The following is a 19,680-nucleotide window of genomic DNA, read 5'->3' as shown; positions in this document are numbered from 1 at the left end:
CTTTTTTTGTTCCCCTAGGCATAAATGAACGATTAACCCTTGCTGTAGAGGCACAGCTCTACTGCAAGAATTTTTTTTTATGTGCCTGGAGTTCAGCTTTAAGGTACTTCCACTGCTTGTATTTAAGTGTATCGGCCATAACTCTTTGTAGGGCGGCCTTAACTTATTGGGCTTACCGGTTACCTCCACTTGGCTTGTTCTTCCACATCTAGGGGTTGCCAGGGTTGATACCCAACAACTATGACGCTGACACCAATAAAGCCCTTTTGAAAGGTTTTATTTTGCAGGGATAACATCCAACAACACAGTCTCGTATGGGAACAGAGGGCAAGGGTGAAGAACTCAGGTACCTTGAACTGCAGACATAACAAAGTCTCTAGTACCACCCAGAGAGTAGCCACTCGCAGCTGGGCGCTTTAAGGCTGAGCAAATCTCTAGCCAGAGATTAATGCAGTCAGCACTTTGATTCAGAACTTGTAAAATCTCTTAACTTGAACAAGTTGTAACTGAAAGTGAACAGGAACCTTTTTCCTCAGTACCTGGAACGTTCTGTCTCCTTGATAGTACTGGAAAAAGTGGATTCGTCAATGTCCTTCCCAACTCAGTAACCAGGCACTTCTCAGGATGCCACCTTGTTGGCCCTCCTCTGAAGAGTCCTCCCCCCAGTCACTTTCACGAGCTGTGGTGCCCCTCCAAGCCGAGAGCACACCTGGACACCTTGAATCCTCCCTCAGTTACTGCGCCTCGGCCCAGCCGGTTCCGAGACTCGGGAACAGACGGATCCCTACCCCAGACCAGACGGGTCTATTGGGGGTAACCAAAAGAAGCATGTTGCGGGATGTCGAACACCCAGTGATCGGGACCCCTCGCGGGGGCTACCCCGATCCAGGAAACAAGAACAGACCGCTCGGCCTCACAAACTCCTACTCAACACATGACTTTATCATCTTAAGTACCCCTCCCCAGACTCCTCAGCAGGGCCCTGCACACCCACTGATTGGTTCAGCTAATACCCAAAACATCCAACCAGGCCTGGGTCTGGCTTGTCATGTGCACCTCACTGTACACATGACCAAGCAGAACTTCTAATACAGCCCAGCCAAACTGATGTCAAAGTTAACCTACATAATTAACCCTCAGAACCCCACTACTGTTCTAAATAAAAAAAACTAAATTTACACATGAATGACACTTTGTCCAAAATGTCATCCGCTACACAAGCAATATATTTTATGTATTAAGGAAAACAGAACTGCGTTATTATATTTTATATCTGCCTGGAGTTTCACTTTTAGGCTGGATTTACACCTATGTAGTTTAAGTGCTTTTTGCATATTTGCCCTATAGAATGTGTTCCATAGGAAACAATGTTAAATGGACTGTAGTGCAAATCTGCAAAATGCAAAAAGCACTAAAAATGCATAGGTGTGAATCCAGCCTTAAAGCTAGCTACAGTAAAACGGTATTGTGCCAGTCACCTAATACCTTCAGATATCACACAAGATGGCTTTAAAAGTAATATGGACTGAAATGCCAACACCTAGGTAAATTTCCTAACTGTTGGAGCAGGATTTCAAGTTAGGGCACTGAATGCAGGATACATAGCATGGGATTATTTGCTCATCAGTACACAGAACAAAAAAAGTAACCACAGAAGAGAAAACATGCTTGCAAAATGATCAGGGAGGTAAAACGCTTACATTTCTCACACAATACAGCTCTATCTGTCTACACTATACTATTCAAATGCATCTCAGTGGTTTTAAAACGATATGTGTTAAGTTTATTCAGCCTAGTGTTTAGTGTGCCCAATTTTATTTCAAGACAGCTTTTCCTGCCAATGTTAAACAGAACTTCCATTTAGTGCCTTAAATTCAAGAGAAAAACTTTTAAACCACAAACCTAGTTTGAATGAAGAAAGTCATACTTTGCCAAAATGAGGATCTATGTTACCAAATGAAAAATTTCAGATTTTTACATCTGAGGTTATTTAGTGAACTTTAAAAAAAATAAAAATTAATTACTATAGCAAAACAGACTGTTAAAAATGCATATTCTGCTCAACCCACAAATTGTAATATTACACTTTGGAATGCAGTCTGTTTTTATAGCTGTAAAAAGAAATATACAAAAATCAATATCCAATTACGAGATTCAAAACCAATAATAAGCACAATTATTTGTGTAAAAAAATAAAAAATGCGTATGCAATGCCAGGACAGTATTAAAAATATAGGCGCTTATCCACCAGGAACATTACCACTTGAGTTGTTTAGAAAGAATGCTGTTGGTTTTCTTCCAACAAAAAGAGGGCAAGTATTGGACAATTTTTCCTTTTTGTAAGTACCCGATACTATTGTCATCAAAGTTGTCCAAAAAATGCGATTCCACAGAGAAAAAAAAAACACTTGTAGCACTAACCCCCAAAGGAGCTGCTGGTTTTATTGGGCTTATTGTTACCTTCTTCACCTCGATTTGCATCTAGGGGTTCCCGTGGTAGATGGCCCAGAAACTTTAGAGACTGACAACAGATCCGCTTAAAGGGATTTTTATTTGCAAAAACGTAGTTAAACAGTCTCTTAGTATAGGAACAGAGGGTTAGGAGGAAAGTTCAGGTACTCTTAGTGTCAAAGTCAATAATAAAGAACTTGCTTACTTTGACTTAATCGCAGCTGGATGTTCAGTCAAGTTGGATAGTCCCTCTCTCACAAGTCCCAGCAGCCAACAAGGTGCTTAAATCAGGAATAAGTCTCTGCCACAGACTTTGTTGTAGAACACGTAGGAAACTAGGACTTGTAGAACACTTGTGTGGTACCAATATCTTTCAGCCAGTTTGGCGATACCCACGAAACAGGATTCACTTAGGTACTTCAGCCTCACCAGGCTCTTGCTAAAAAGCCAACCCGTGCGTGGCCTTCTTCTGAAGAGTCCTCCCCTGGATAGCTACGAAGTCGCTGGGCCTCTCCCCGACCAGAGACGGCACCGGACCACCTCCGAATCCTTTCCCGAGATTCCCTGCCTCAGGCTAGCCAGCCCCGAGACATAAAGTCAGGTGGATCCGTACCCCAGGCCATAGCATTCCTGGGGGCTGGTCAGGAGGTCCAGGACCATGGAGTCAGAACATACTTCTGGACCGGAACCCCGAACCACATGACATCGGCATCTTAAGTACACTCACCCAGAAAGCACAGCAAGAGTGACCCTCTCACTGGGCTGGCTCCGAGAGAAAAGTAACCTTAAAGCACCCAACCAGACTGTGTTTCCATGCCTGCCAGAAGAGACAGTGCCCCCTATGGCCAGGCTGAACACCCTATAGTCCAGTCAGACTGATGCTGAGATCAAAATTTGGAACAATTATACCCAAACCAAACTGCAGTTTAGGTGTAACTTTAAATTTCAGAACATATAGCGCATGCTCTTCAGGAGTCGGTGCTACACACTATTATGGGGAACTAACAGTTTTGCATTGATTACATTTTTTTAAACTCTTATTATATAACATTTTTGTAGAACCTGTAAAACATCCTTAGGAATGTGCTTATTGACTGCTCATGTAGACTGAAAACAGTGGTATCTTGGATTACAAGCATAATTTGTTTAAGAAAAATGCTTGTAATCCAAAGCACTCATATATAAAATCGAGTTTCCCTATAGAAGTCAGTGGAAACTCAGATAATTTGTTCCACACTGACTTCTATTGTATGCAGTACCGCATGTGTCCAGAGGTGGGGGGGGGCAGCAGAAAAACTCAGAAACCAATCGGAGCCTCTCGGATGCACTTGGAAACATTTGGAGAGGCAACCGGGAACCGAGTGTTTCAGAGTGGCTCCGAGTGCATCTGAGCGGTTTCGTGTGTCACCGGCGCCCCCGCACCTTTGGCCAAATGTGGTACTGCACACCGCAGAGACAACGCTCGTAAACCGAGTCAGGATTTAAAAAAATAATAGCTCGTATTACGAAACGCTAGTTACCGCGTTACTCGCAATCCAAGGTATATCCGTACACCACATGATACAGTTACTGTAAATAAAATAAAGGAAGTATGGGGTTTTTCAATAAGCATACAAGGAGGTAAAATAACACACACACACACACACACATATTATAATATAATAATATAATATAATATATCTATCCATATATATTATACACACATACATCTTAAAGTGTTACTAAATCCACAACCGTAAAATCAGTCTGTATATGCAGTAAAGCATGTTTGTTACACTCACTGTTAAACCTGATGCCGTGTACACACACGCGACTGGACTTTCCGTCAGAATAAACTCTGACGGTCTTTGCAACGGCATTCCATTGAAACGGACTTGTCTACACACGATCACACCAAAGCCCGTTCCTTCAGAACGCAATGACGAAAGACAATCCGGGGGATTCAGGACAAGGTCCTCTGATTTTAGAGGACTTGTGTACCCGTCTGCACTTTTTTGTGTCACTCTTTATGTGTGTGCACATTTTTTATGCACCGGGTGAAGTTTTTTGGAGTGTGTTTTGCACGCCACAGGTTTTCAACAAAATTTGTCTATATTCAATCGTGCAAAAATCGACTACCTATGATTTAAGCGTATCATTCTTTTTCAGGTCCAAAGTGAACATGGCAGCACCTCAAAAAAAATTAAATGTGGAAGAGCATAGGACCATAATCATGTTCCTGTTTCTCCAAGGGAATGGTGCAAAGCAGATCCAAAATGGCAGTGGCCCTTCATATGCAAAAGTTAAGCATTGAGTTGTCAATTTTAAAACTGGCCATTTCGATGTTGAAAGTGAGAAATCCAGTGGAAGGCCTGTTTCCATCTCTGTGACTGAAAATGTAAAAGCTATCCATGACATGATCACAGAGGACCGCCGAATATCAACCAAAAGCATTGCTACATATCTGAGAATATTACACAAGAGAGTTGGTGCCATTATCCACAACAATTTGGAAATGAGAAAGCGTGCAGAAAAGTGGAACCCAAAACTTCTGACAACCGAACAAAAGCGTAACCGCGTGGAGACATCGGTGACTGCATTTTGCAAGAAATTTGTCAGATTTCCTGGACAAACTGGTAACTGGTAATGAGACATGGATCTACTGTTATGATCCTGAAAAAAGGAACATTCTAAGGAATGGAGGCATAGTGGTTCCCAAAGGCCAAAGAAGTTCTGTGTGCAAAGGTCAGTGCAGAAGCAAATCGCAACAGTTTTTTGGGACTAAGAAGGGAGTTCTGCTGGTGGACTACCTCCAAAAAGGTTCAACCATCAATGCAACATATTACTGTGCTTTATTGATGATGTTGAGGCAAAATATCAAGGAAAAATGTTGTGAAAAGCTCTCCAAAAGGTGTTATCCAGTTGCATGACAAGCCTCCTTATCCTTTCAAGTGATGCCCCATCCACATTATTCACCAGACCTGGCTCCTTCTGACTATCATCTGTTCCACAATCTCAAAAAACACCTAAAATAGACAACGATTTGGGAGTGTTCAGGAGGCAACTAATACTACAAATGTGTGGTTAACCCAGCAGTCGGAAGACTTTTATTCTTCTGATTGCTTAAGAAGCTGCAGGACAGATGTCGCAAGTGCACAGACTTCCCGGGGAATATGTAAAATAGTGTGGCAATTACAGCTTCCTATCTCAATTTTGTTCTGGGTAAGGCTCAATGCTTATAAGCACCCCCTCGTACATTTGCACTGTAAGAAGGAGCTGTGAACAATCGTTGTGCAGCACTATAGAGTAGGAAGCACAGACTGTTTATATAAAGGCTACTCCCATTAATACAAACACATTGACTGATTACACAATTTATACTGGCTCATATCCTGTAAACAACATGTAAATTGGATGAACCTGGCAAACTCAGAAAGCCTCATCTTTTTTGGCAAATTACTAAGTTATGATTCTCATTAATACATACAAGCAGATTTTTCTGATCCACAGAGAATCACTTAATTTGTGGATCCATTTAAATTCATGGGTTGTGCGATTCTGAACAGATAAGTTACATATGCAATAATACATTCAAGCAAATCAAACATTTATGTTTCACAGATAAAAACCTCTCTGAATTCACTAACTTGTATTTGTTAAGAATAACTTATAATGTGCAATTTGGAGACTGGGGCATTCTTTTTTTTTACCTGCATTTACATATAACTGACCACTCAAGCAATTTGTTACCACTACAGACAGAGTGCACATCTAGTTTACAGCTGAGAGTGAGATCTGCCAGCCACTACAGGCAGGGTTAATTATAGTAAACATACCTTCACAACCTCCTCCTTAGTACATAGAATGGGAAAGTCAAGTATTTTATAGGATTTTTCATTGAATAACAAAGGTAAACAGTAATTTGTAAAGGTGTTATTCCAATCTGGCTGCCAACGTGGAAATAAACTATAAACAAGGCAAGTAGGCTCTGAGACCAGTAGTAAAATATAGGTGGGGGCAAATTAGTTTTCAACTTTGTTTCCCCCCCAAAGTTAATATATGCATATATAGGGTGTCTGGGGCCACAGTAGTGGGGATGCTCAAGAACGCATTGAAAGAGGCATGCTGGTATTACAGGTTTCCTGCTTTCAAATATTTTTCCAGGTCTATATCATTTTATACAGACAGATTTAGTGTTACCATTAGCAGATATACTGAAAATATAATAAAACTAACAATGTGTAAGCCCTTGTACACACTGTCGGACATTCCGACAACCAAATCCGTCGGATTTTGTCCGAAACTGGTGTTGCATACACAGGGTCGGACAAAGTTGTCGGAAAATCCGATTGTTCGTAACGTGATGACGTTATTTCGTTATGACGGGACTACATTCAGGCTAGTAGCCAATAGCTTTGGTCTAGGAATTTGATCTGAGCATGCGTGGCAATCGGATCATGTTGTCGGAAAATTTTATAGCCCAGCTCTAAAACTTTGTCGGTCGGATATTCCGACGGAAACAGTCCGATGGAGCCCACACACGGTCGGATCGGACATTTTCCGTCGGAATGAACGACCGTGTGTACAAGGGCTAATATGCACAAAACAAAGTGAATTGACCACTAAATAAAAAAAATAAAAAAAAATAAAATCTGTATATATCAGGTACACTTATAAAGTATTTAAGTCAAAGGTCTATTTTAAAAATAGAGATGTTATTTCAAGGGTGATTCAACTTTTAGGCTTCATGTACAAGGGACATTTTTACAACCTTTCCTGAATGATTTAAAGCGGAGGTCCACCCTAAAGTGGACCTTCCGCTCATTGGAATCCTCCCCCCCTCCGGCGCCACAATTGGCACCTTTCAGGGGGAGGGGGGTGCAGGTACCTGTACAGTACAGGTATCTGCACCCACTTCCGGCGTAGATTCTGCAGAAGGTACGCCCCTTTCCGCAGAATCTACGCCCCTTTCCGAAGGTCCCCCGCTGCCTGCTGGGAAACACACGGATCCCAGAGACAGCGGGGACCATCCTTATTGCGCAGCGCGACTCACGCATGCGCAGTAGGGAACCGGGAAATGAAGCCGAAAGGCTCCACTTCCTGATTCCCATACCTAAGATGGTGGCGGCAGCACCCGAGAGACGATCGAGAGATCGGCTTCGGGTGCCGACATCGCGGGCACGCTGGGCGGGTAAGTGTCATTATTTTAAAAGTCAACAGCTGCAGTATTTGTAGCTGCTGGCTTTTAAAAAAAAAAAAAAAAAAAACGGCAATAATTTGACAGATAGTAACCCATGTTTAAAACGCCTGCTTTGCCACATTTACATGCCGTGTTTAGCGGAACAAAAACGCTTATAAAACAAAAACACGTCTAAACGCGGGCTACCGCGATTAGCCGCATTTGACGTCTGAAACGCTGGAAACTTCGTCGTCTGAACTCATGTTTTTGCCTTCGAAAAAAGGCCTATAAAACGCAACTGCCTAAAAACGACAGTAAATGAACCTGTGTACGTGTAGACATAAGATAACATTGAATGAGTTCAGGGGCAGTTGAAAAAAGTACCCAACTGCCTCTAAACGTCCGTTTAGCAGCAGCAGTGTACATGGGGCCTTACTAAAGCTTGAAAAAAAATGACTGTGTGTACATTATGTAAGCTTTAACAAAAAATTACCTTCACATTTTTAGGTCACATGCACATAGGTATCAAAATACATGCATTTGGAGTTAATATCTAAATGCATCTGGAAGCATGTAATTCACCCCTAGATGTTCAGTTGCATCTAGGTGCATTTAGTCTGCCTATGTTTCAGAACACCAGGTTTTCTGCAGCTAAACATACACTATATTGTCAAAACTATTGGGACACCTGCCTTTACACACACAAACTTTAATGGCATCCCAGTTTTAAGCCTCGTACACACGATCAGATTGTTGGCAGGGGATTGTCTTTTGACAGACTTTTGTTATCCTAAAAGCTGACTGTTAGTATGCTCCTTCTGACAATTGTTGTCCAATTTCGGCCAACAAACGGATGGCAGGCTAGTACATTTTCGAACAACGGTCTATTGTATCATTTTCGTATCGTCAGCACACAAGTCCATCACACAAAAGTCGAAAGTACAAACACGCATTCTCTGAATCAATGCTCAAACATGAAATTAGCAGAAGGGGTCCTAAGGGTGGCGCTCAAGGGTTGAAATTCCTCATAGTACGTCACTACGTTCATGTTTGTTGTCCGACAATTGTGTAACATTAGTATACAAGACAAGTTCCTGGCACATGCCCTTTGGACAAAAATCAGATACTCTGTTGGCCAACAATCAAATCGTGTGTACGATAGGGTTCAGTATTGAGTTGGCCCACCCTTTGCAGCTATAACAGCTTCAACTCTTCTGGGAAGACTGTCTACAAGGTTTAGGAGTGTGTCTATGGGAATGTTTAACCATTCTTCCAGAAGCACATTTGTAAGGTCAGACACTGATGTTGGACGAAAAGGCCTGGCTCGCAGTCTCCACTCGAATTCATTCCAAAAGGTAATATATCTGGTTGAGGTCAGAACTACATGCAGGCCAGCCAAGGTCCTCCACCCCAAACTTGCACATCCATGTCTTTATGGACCTTGCTTTGTGCATTGGTCCAAATCATTTGGCGGAGAGAGGATTATGGTGTGGGGTTGTTTTTCCAGGGGTTAAATTTGGCCCCTTAGTTTCAGTGAAGGGAACTCTTAAGGTGTCAGCATACCAAGACATTATGGACAATTTCATTCTCCCAACTTTGTGGGAACAGTTTGGGGGATGGACCCTTCCTGTTCCAACATGACTGTGCACCAGTGCACAAAGCAAGGTCCATAAAGACATGGATGAGCTAGTTTGGAGTGGAGGAACTTTCCTTCATTGTCAACCAGATTGATCTTCTCCCCACCAGAGCCTGCTCCTCATCAACATCATGCATGTTCTCCCCCCAGCAGCCACCAATGGGACACTCACAGGATTCAGATGGGGATACCTGGTGAGCCACAGCAGAAACCCTACTAAGCCCCCAAATATAACTGGTGCCACATATAGTGTGGAGCTTACCAGCTCTCAGATTTTAACCATTAATGCTAAACCTGAAAGGTTACCTAGATCAAGGGACTCAAGCTTATCAAGCTGCGCCATGCATCTGTCTTCACAAGGAGAGCAGCACACTGCTCCAAGCTTAGTCCCCATCTGTGGGAGAACCACCACTCACCACTTGGAACCATGGTGTGACTCGCCATTAATTATGATGTGACTACTGGGAAGACACCACTGTTGCCTTAGCTACAGCCATAGCCCAGGGGCTCTCTAAGAAAACTCTAGTTCTAGCCCAAACACTCAAGCATCAGTCTCCTCCACCAACCGCATTTAATTAAAATGCAGATAAACCTATATTGTTGAAGGAATTTATCAAGTTCATTCCTACTTAAGAAGATTTTATCTTCTAGTCCAAAAAGCCTGCAACACCTGTCATTCCAGAATCAAAGCACTACATGAAGATTTTCAGGTTCTCACCAATCATGTTGAAACACTGGAAGATGAGCCCCAAACCTCTAAAACATGAGATTCATGTGCTGCATACCAAAACTGCAGCACAAAATTCTACTATCAGACACAATCAACATCACTTGGAAGATCTAGACAATAGGAGTCATAGAAATAATAACAGAATGAAGGGTCTTACAAAAGTTACAAAATCAGACCAAAAGAGACTCTACATAAATGTTTTAACAATATCTTGGGTGAACCTTAAAGGCACAAGACACACACATTATGCAGCAACTCCTGATGACCCTCTGAGATGCCAATATTTCATACCAATGGGGGTTGCTCTTCAGCTTAACTGTTAGAAGGGATTGAAAATCTGCGACTTGTATATTGCCCCAAACTCTCAGCCTTGCTCACACAGGCAGCTTCCTTTATTTATTTTTTGACAGCTCTAAAAAGTGATCTGTGATGAATCACATTTCAGAGCTGATTAAAAAAGGTATGGAGGAAGATATGCCACCTCCTGGAGATCTTTTTTTTTTTTTAAGGCAATCTTACTGCAAAGCAAGGGCATTAGATCTAGTTGCCTGCCAAAGTGGCATGCTGTATATCATTTGTGGCGTTGTGAACGCAGCAATGTGCACAGCCATGTCCACCAGAAATGTTAGCTTGTTGCTCAGCAATCAGCCTGTTTTCACCACCCCTCTATTGCCTATGTGGAGATATTTATATGTGAGTGCGAACCGGAATAATGCTTTTCTGGATTTCTCATACCTGGTGGGCTGTACCGGATACAGATGGAGAAGGGCGATGTGATCTGAATATACTATACTAAACACAGGTGCTTTTTTACTTCTATATGTATAGATGGTCAAAATTGTCTAATAAACTTACATCTATCTTCAGTGGTGGTGGCGGCAGCAATCACGTGAATCCTTAGAAGATAGAGATATATATATATATATATATATATATATATATATATATATATATATATATATATATATATATATATATATATATATATATATATATATATATAGAGAGAGAGAGAGAGAGAGAGAGATAGCGAGATAGCGAGATAGAGAGAGATAGCGAGAGAGGTTTTCCTTCATATGGACTTGATTGTTTGGACAATTTTGATGTTTTACTTTATCTTAATACTGATGGAACGTACTTTTATTACTATACGATTTGAATATTTTGTTTGAGGAGATTGATATGATTAGCATGGCAGATATATTTTTTAAGTTTCTCTTTGTGATAAATATCTCATAGAACTGTTGCAGCTTTTCAATACACTCTCTTTTCACTATTTACTCATATTAGGTGTAGTTATTATGATTCTTTTCTTTTTAGATAATACATTTATTAGGGCCTGTATCAAAGGTTTTTGTTTCCATTAGATAAGTTTTGCATTCCCATACAAATCTATGCGTGATGAATCACAGCCGGCTCTCCATTACACATGTGCAAGATCAAGTGGAGCAGGTACAGTGCCTTGAAAAAGTATTCATACCCCTTGAAAAGTTCCACATTTTGTCTTGTTACAATCAAAAACATAAATGTATTTTATTGGGATTTTAAATAAATATGTGAAAAGTGTGACATGCATTTGTATTCAGCCCCCCTAAGTCAATACTTTGTAGAACCACTTTTTGCTGCAATTAAAGCTGCAAGTTTTTTTGGGTATGTCTCTACCAGCTTTGGACATCTAGAGAGTGACATTTTTGCCCATTCTTCTTTGCAAAATAGCTCAAGCTCTGTCAGATTGGATGGAGAGCATCTTTGAACAGCAATTTTCTAGTCTTGCCACAGAATCTTAATTGGATTTAGGTCTGGACTTTGACTGGGCTATTCTAACACATCAATATGCTTTGATCCAAACCATTCCATCGTCTCTGGCTGTACGTTTAGGGTTGTTGTCCTGCTGGAAGGTAAATCTCTACCCCAGTCTCAAGTATTTTGCAGACTAACAGGTTTTCTTCCAAGATTGCCCTGTATTTGGCTGCAACCATCTTCCCATCAACTCTAACCACCTTCCCTGTCCCTGCTAAAGAAAAGCATCCCCACAACATGATTCTGCCACCACCATGTTTCATGGTGGGGATGGGGTGTTCAGGGTGATGTGCAATGTTAGTTTTCCACCGCACATAGCGTTTTTCTTTTAGGTCAAAAAGTTACATTTTGGTTTCATCTGACCAGAGCACCTTCTACCACATGTTTGCTGTCTCCCCACATGGCCTCTCGCAAACTGCAAACGGTAATTCTTATGGCTTTCTTTCAACAATGGATGTCTTCTTGCCACTCTCCCATAAAGGCTAGATTTGTGGAGTACACGACTAATAGTTGTCATGTGATAGATTCTCCCACCTGAGCTCTGGACCTCTGCAGCAACTCCAGAGTTACCAAGGGCCTCTTGGCTGCTTCTCTGATAAATGCTCTCCTTGCCCAGCCTGTCAGTTTAGGTGGACGGCCATATCTTGGTATGTTTGCAGTTGTACCATACGCTTTCCATTTTCAGATTATGGATTGAACAGTGCTCCATGAAATGTTCAAAGCTTGGGATATTTTTTTATAACCTAGCCCTGCTTTAAACTTCTCCACAACTTTATCCCTGATCTGTCTGGTGTGTTCCTTGGCCTTCATGATGCTGTTTATTCACTAAGGTCCTCTATCAAACCTCTGGGAGCTTCACAGAACAGCTATATTCACACTGGGATTATATTACACAAAAGTGGACTCTATTTACTAATTACGTGACTTCTGAATGCAATTAGTCCCACTAGATTTTAGTTAGGGGTATCAGAGTAAAGAGGGCTGAATACAAACTCATGCCACATTTTTCAAATACAAAAAATTGAAGACCATTTATCATTTTCCTTCCACTTCACAACTTTGTGTTGGTCTATCACATAAAATCCCAATAAAATACATTTACATTTTTGGTTGTAACATGACAAAATGTGGAACATTTCAAGGGTTGTGAATACTTTTTCAAGGCACTGTAGTCTAGTCCTGCAGCATCCTGGGATGCATAAAGTTATCGCAGGAGACTGCAGGCAGGTGGATGGCGTGCTGGGCTGAGATTACATCATTCTCACCTAGGAGAGGAATGGGGAGGTGTGAGCGGTTAATGACAAAAATAAAATAAAAATGCTACTCACCACCCCCCCCCCCCCAAAAAAAACTGCTGATATTAAATTAGAGGTAGGGAAGGGAAGAGACAGTAACTTTAATTTTAATCAGCAAATCTTCATATTTTGTAAATACTAGTTAAAGACCTAGGTTTCTTTACCACAGGACTTTAAGCTTTATTAGCTTAAAATAAATATTCAAGAATCTGTGAAACCACGTAACTCTTATCATTCCATAACAATTTTACATTCACCAGGTTACATCATGTATAAAGTTCCTACCAAGAACTTAACGGTACAAGTCTTCAATTAAGTTAATTATCAGTAATACATCAGAATACGCATTTACCTTTCCCATTTCCATAAACTAAACCCATTTGAGTTTTACATAGTCAGATGTAATAAGCCTCCATGCTTTTTGAACTGCCCATTCTCGATCCAAAGACTTTGACTGTTGTAAAAGCATTGGACACTCTTCTGCACATAAGTGGAGAAGCGTTGCTAGGCAGTAAGTTAGTGATCCAGAAAATAGCCTCGACAGCTTTAAGATGCCACACTTATAGCCTTTTACTGGAACACAATATGTAATGCAATGTCTGTGTATAACACAATCTATTACTGGTGGTTTGCATACCACACTTTCTCTCATTACTAGTTAAACATTTATCTCCATTTATACTAATATGGCTGCAGTATATTCTAGAGGGAAGTAAATGTCACCTGGTCCAGGGTTTATGAAAGGAGTCAGATTAATCATGGTTTCTGCATTCCATTCAGTATTACATATTTGATGCTAATATATTTGATTATTTCTGTAAAACAGACTACACATTTAAGTAATGTATCTATCCATCATCCTTAACAATAGAGTACAAAGGCGGATTAGATTGGATGATTTCCACAGCGTTGCATGGGCAGGACTTATCAATATCAGTGTTGGCTAATTTACTTTTATGTTTTTAATTGAAACATAGATCTACAATATGATAAGTAGATATTTTATTAACAATAAAGACATTGGTTTGAAAATAATGGTAAGAAATCCATAGGGTAGTACAGAAACAAGCTGGTATAAAACACACTTATAATACAATGGGCAATGGGCATTCATATGCAAGTATTCTTCATTTCAGAGGTTGTGGGAATACAGGCAACCACTGGAACAATGTTGCAACCATTTTTAACACATTGGTTTTACCACCCTAAATTGATGTGATGCAACTCATGGTAACTGATTAGACATCAGGTTTACAATGAGTATTGAAGCTGGCTTGGTTGTTGTGGGTTAGTGCATTCCGCTGTATTCAGCCCCATGTTGGTAAATAAATATAAAAATGTAGAATATAGTGGTTAATGGCGTGAACCATAGATGTACATGGATACTAATGAAGTATCTCATACTATAATCTGCCTTTTTTTAAGTGGGTGTTATTTACCAACATGGGGCTTACTATAGTGGTATGGACGAACCCACAACAAGCAATCAGGAACAAGCTTTTATTACCTTCACTACACATTAGAGCTAATGTCTAATTTGGGTTGCATCACATCTATTTAGGTTAGTAAAGCCAATGTATGACAAATGGTTGCAACAATATTTCAGTAGTTACTCATATTCCCACAACCTCCCAGGTGAATGCTTAAACAAAATATGTCCTTATTTACCATATCAACTAAAAACAGGAAGGATACACTTTACTATTGTCTTAGATGTTTAACAAAAAAAAAAAAAAAAAAAAAAACAATTCCACATGATGCACATACACACACACACACACACACACACACACACACACACTTGCTCTTTTTGCCTAGCCTGCTCCAGATCAATCAAACTAAATTATCTCCTGACTGGTATGAATTGCTGCACATATGAACTTTTCCACTTTGTTGGGCAGAAAAAAAAATTGTGGCGTTTGCATTACATCCTAAATCTAATCCCGGGTTGACTTACACAGCACATCACTTTTTTTTTCTTTTCTTTTTTTTAAGCCTGCAGTGCTTTCCACTATTGTGCAATAGATCAACAACAAAAAGCAATGCGCTCTCATGTCATAAAGTTAATAATTCTTGGAAGCAGGAAGTATATTGGGAGGGACAACTGCCAACTGAGTGCAGCTTGTTGACATGGAACCTCGCGAGTCACAGATATCATCACATTTTTATATCCCAAAGTAATAAATTACTAAATCAAACCTTTAAGCCTTTTATACCTGCCCAGGAGGAGATTTATGCAGATATAAAAATATTGATCATTTACAACATGAGTTCAAAGTGACACAAGTAAACTAAAAAAATAATACAAGCCAGGTTATGCTTTGGTAGTTAATCACTAACAATGACAAACACGTCCATGAAGATAGAAAAAAAGCATCATCTGTACCATACGTCAGCCTATGGAAACTAGTGATTGAGAGCCTTCCTTGAGAATCTCTTCTACTCTTTTGACAGTTTATAAGTTATTTCATAAAAAATATATATCTTATAGCTATTGTGTACTACACAGTGATTACAACCTTCGTTGAGGATATATTACTGCTTTTATTGCCATTTATAAGCTCTATCTTATAGGTATAGGGTGTTATACAGTGCGCATTACCTACAGAGGGGAGACCTACTCTTCTCTTTTATCAACGTAAAAGATATTTTCATTAGAAATAAATCCTATATGTATAGTGTACTATACCTTAATTACAACCTGTACTGGCGATCTAGTCTGGTCCTTTAGCAGTGTAGAAGTTATTTTTATTATAAATATATTATAGTTATAGTACACTATGTAGTGATTAAAAAAAGAGGATCTGTTTTTCTCTTGTAGTTGTTTACATGCTATTTTTATTATAATATATATCTTACAACATACTATAAAGTGATTAAAAACCTTAACTGAGGATCTAGTTTTCTCTTGTAGCTGTTTATATGTTAATTTATTATTATTTATTATTATTATTAATTTATATATATATATATATATATATATATATATATATATATATATATATATATATATATATATATATATATATATAGTATAGTTATAGTGTACTGATTAAAAACCTTAATCAAGGATCTTTGTTTCTCTTGTAGCTGTTTATATGTTTGTTTTCTTAAAAATATGGCTATCTTATAGGTATAGTATACTATAACAGTGCTAACCACCCTTCACAAAAGGATCTATTCTTCTCAGTTTATAAGCTATAATATATATATTATAAGTACATTATTTGCTACACTGTTATTAGAGCTCTATCAAGTATCTTTTAGCAGTTTATAAACTATTTTTATTTGAAAATTTTGAAAATATGTCTTAGCCCTTGTACACACGGTTGGAGAATCCGTCGGAATGTGTCCTATCGGACCGTTTTGTCGGATAATCCGACTGTGTGTGGTATGCATCGGACTGTTTCTGTCTGAATATCCGTCTGACCAAATTTTCCAACTTGCTGGAAATATTTTCCGACAAACTGGTCCGATCGGACATACTCCGATCGTGTAGAGAATTCCAATCGGACCAAGTGCCACGCATGCTCAGATCAAATTCCTACATCAAAGCTATTGGCTACTAGCCTGAACGTAGTCCCATCGTAACGAAATTACGTCATCACGTTCTGAACGATCGGATTTTCCGACAACTTTGTCCAACCATGTGTATGCAACAGTTTCGGACAAGATCCGTCGGACAAAATCCGATGGATTTGGTTGTCGGAATCTCCGACCGTGTGTACAAGGGCTTAGAGGTATTGTGTACCATACAATGATTACAACCTTCACCAAGGATCTGTTCTTCTCTTTTAGCACTTTTTTTTAAATATATAAATTTAGTTATAGTGCCCCATACAGTGATTACAACTGTCATCTAGGATCTGTTCTTCTCCCTTGGCACTTTTTTAAAAAAATCTATATTTTAGTTATAGTGCACCATACAATAATTAAAACCTTCAGCAAAAGATCTAGTCTTCTCCTTTAGCAGTTTACAAACTATCTGTTCTAGGGATAGTACACAGTTGAATAGTTGTGAAATACTTTTGTCTTCCTTGCTGAGAGATGATGTACACATCATAGGATAATGACATGCACATTTCTAATGTATTGGATGTTGGCTTGAAAAGTGAAAGCTTTTAGATGAAGTGCCTAAACATTATGCGCAGGAAGAAGACACTGGCTGACATCCAATCTAGACCGACAATGTGGAGAACCCTGTATATAAGTAGTGCAGGAAATAATGATCATTGCAATGTTTACATGTCAGACTAGAATTCACTTCCTTCCTGATTTTGGGACACTTTTACACAACACTAAAGCACCCCCCATGAAATAATGTAAGTAGATGAGCAGCCCAAGTCACAGATCACACACAATCTACTCCTAACAGCCCAGATCACACACAATCTACTCCCAACAGCCCGGATCTCTCTCTCTCACACACACACAATCTACTCCTAACAGCCCCGATAACACACACACACACACACACACAATCTACTCCTAACAGCCCCGATCACACACACACACACACAATCTACTCCTAACAGCCCCGATCACACACACACACACACACACACACACACACAATCTACTCCTAACAGCCCCGATCACACACACACACAATCTACTCCTAACAGCCCCGATCACACACACACACACACACACACACACACACTCTACTCCTAACAGCCCTGATCACACACAATCTACTCCTAACAGCCCCGATCACACACACACACAATCTACTCCTAACAGCCCCGATCACACACAATCTACTCCTAACAGCCCCGATCACACACACACACACACACACAATCTACTCCTAACAGCCCCGATCACACACAATCTACTCCTAACAGCCCCGATCACACACAATCTACTCCTAACAGCCCCGATCACACAAACTTGCCAGCACAGGAAACTTCCCCAGTGATAGTAGGAGATGGGATCCTCACCTGCAAGAGATTGTTAACTCCACTTTGGTGGCTGGGATGCTAGCGCTGAACGGGTTAAAGTCCCCTAGAGAAGCCGTACTCCTGTAGCCGAAATCCATCTCGTAGCCCAGTTTATCCGGTCCGAACATGGGGGCGGCGGAGGGGGGTCTGGAAGATCCTTAAGGCGAGCTGATGAAGGAGGGAGGCGAGGAAGCAGCACCGATCTCCGGCGAGCACACAGCTCTGACAGCACGGAGCGAGGAGGATGCAGCATGCAGTGACAGCACATGGGAGGGGGGAGGAGGAAGGGGCGGGGCCACAGCTCACACTGTCATCTGGATCTTCCACATCTGGAAAAGCCTGGATCACTGACAGCCCAACCCTATACTTGGCCACATATCACTCCACGCACCCCTGGCTGTCCTGGCTAGCTGCTCACTAAGACACAGCAGATGAACACATGTAGACTTACTAGAGGTATAAGGAAAGAATGTAACCTGCAGCGATCCCCGCCAATGCTGCAAAGGTTAATTGCTAGTTAAAATGTATCTGTAATCAAGATATAAAACCACAATGCTTTCCAATCATTTCTAGATTAGAGTAGAACTATAGGTAAAACTTTTTTTCATTCAGTTTGGATAGAGAAAAGGAGAGTTTTAACCCCTGTCAGATTTTTTTTCCCCCCATCTGTGTCCCATTGGGGAGATTTACCTTCACTTCCTGTCCCATAGCCAAACAGGAAGTGAGAGGGAATCCCTGCAACTTAAGGAAATTCTTTGGGGACCCCCCCCCCCAGTTCTCCAGAACGAGTGTCCCCATTGGAAGATTTCCCCTCTATTACTTTTCTGGAGATAACTGTACATTTGGGATTTTCTTTTACTTTCACCGATAATGGTAAACAGGACAGGGGGAATCTTCCTAATGGGGAACAGACAGCAATAAAAACTGTCAGAAGTTCTAATCCCTCATCTTCACTCTATCCAAATCCTAAAGTAAAACGAATGCCTGTTTTTTTTGTTTTGTTTTAAAAATAACAAACATGGTTTTGTACAGAACAGCCCCGATCCTCTTCTTTTTCAGGCTTGCTAGCACTTCTGGCCCTTCCCTTCTGCTGAGTGCCCCCCACAACAAGCAGCGCACTATAGGGGGCACCGAGCCACAGCTCTGTGTGTCCATACAGACACAGAGCCGTGGCCTGGCCTGGCCACACCCCTTCTCTCTCTCCTTATTGGCTCATTGACTTTGATTAACAGCAGCGGGCGCCAATAAAGAGGAACATCACTGGGTCGAGATGGGTTCAGGTGAGTATTAGGGGGGCTGCTGCACACAGAAGTTTTTTTTATTAGATGCATAGAATGTATTAAGATAAAAAAAAAAACTTCTGCCTTTAGAACCACTTTAAAACAAAGCCTTTAGATATACTTTAATCTTATTAATCTGAACAATGCTGAACTGTGTAAACTTACTTTGTGAAGATCCCCACACTTTTAAATCCCACAGTTCTTCACGTGTGCACTAGAGATGTCCTGTTGATTGGCACTGCTGTATCACACCTTTGGCAGAGCCAGCCTTCTGAATTACAGGGGTGCTGAGAGGAGGAGTTTCAGGAAGTGGAGTCACTATAGGAATCACTTCTTGCTAGCAGCAAAGTATCATGGGGTATGTAGAAATCAAGGTAATGTGGATGT

The 19,680-nt window shown here is 40.5% G+C and overlaps 1 protein-coding gene across 1 annotated transcript in view; it reads right to left on the bottom strand.

The window, feature by feature from the left end:
• Positions 1 to 18,292, bottom strand: part of CPNE8 (copine 8) — a 349,055-nt gene extending 330,763 nt beyond the window's left edge. Inside the window, exon 1 of the mRNA XM_077471338.1 lies at positions 18,014 to 18,292. Within this exon, the coding sequence (XP_077327464.1) occupies positions 18,014 to 18,141 (128 nt within the window). The 5' untranslated portion in view covers positions 18,142 to 18,292. The remainder of the gene's footprint in view (positions 1 to 18,013) is intronic.
• Positions 18,293 to 19,680: the final 1,388 nt, after the last annotated feature.

This window comes from Lithobates pipiens, unplaced genomic scaffold (assembly GCF_037356315.1).
Source record: "Lithobates pipiens isolate NorthernLeopardFrog02 unplaced genomic scaffold, aLitPip1_a1.2 Scaffold_8, whole genome shotgun sequence".
In the NCBI taxonomy this organism is placed as follows: Eukaryota; Metazoa; Chordata; class Amphibia; order Anura; family Ranidae; genus Lithobates; species Lithobates pipiens.
The sequence above is the reverse complement of the archived record's forward strand: the minus strand, read 5'-3'. Positions and strand labels throughout refer to the sequence as shown.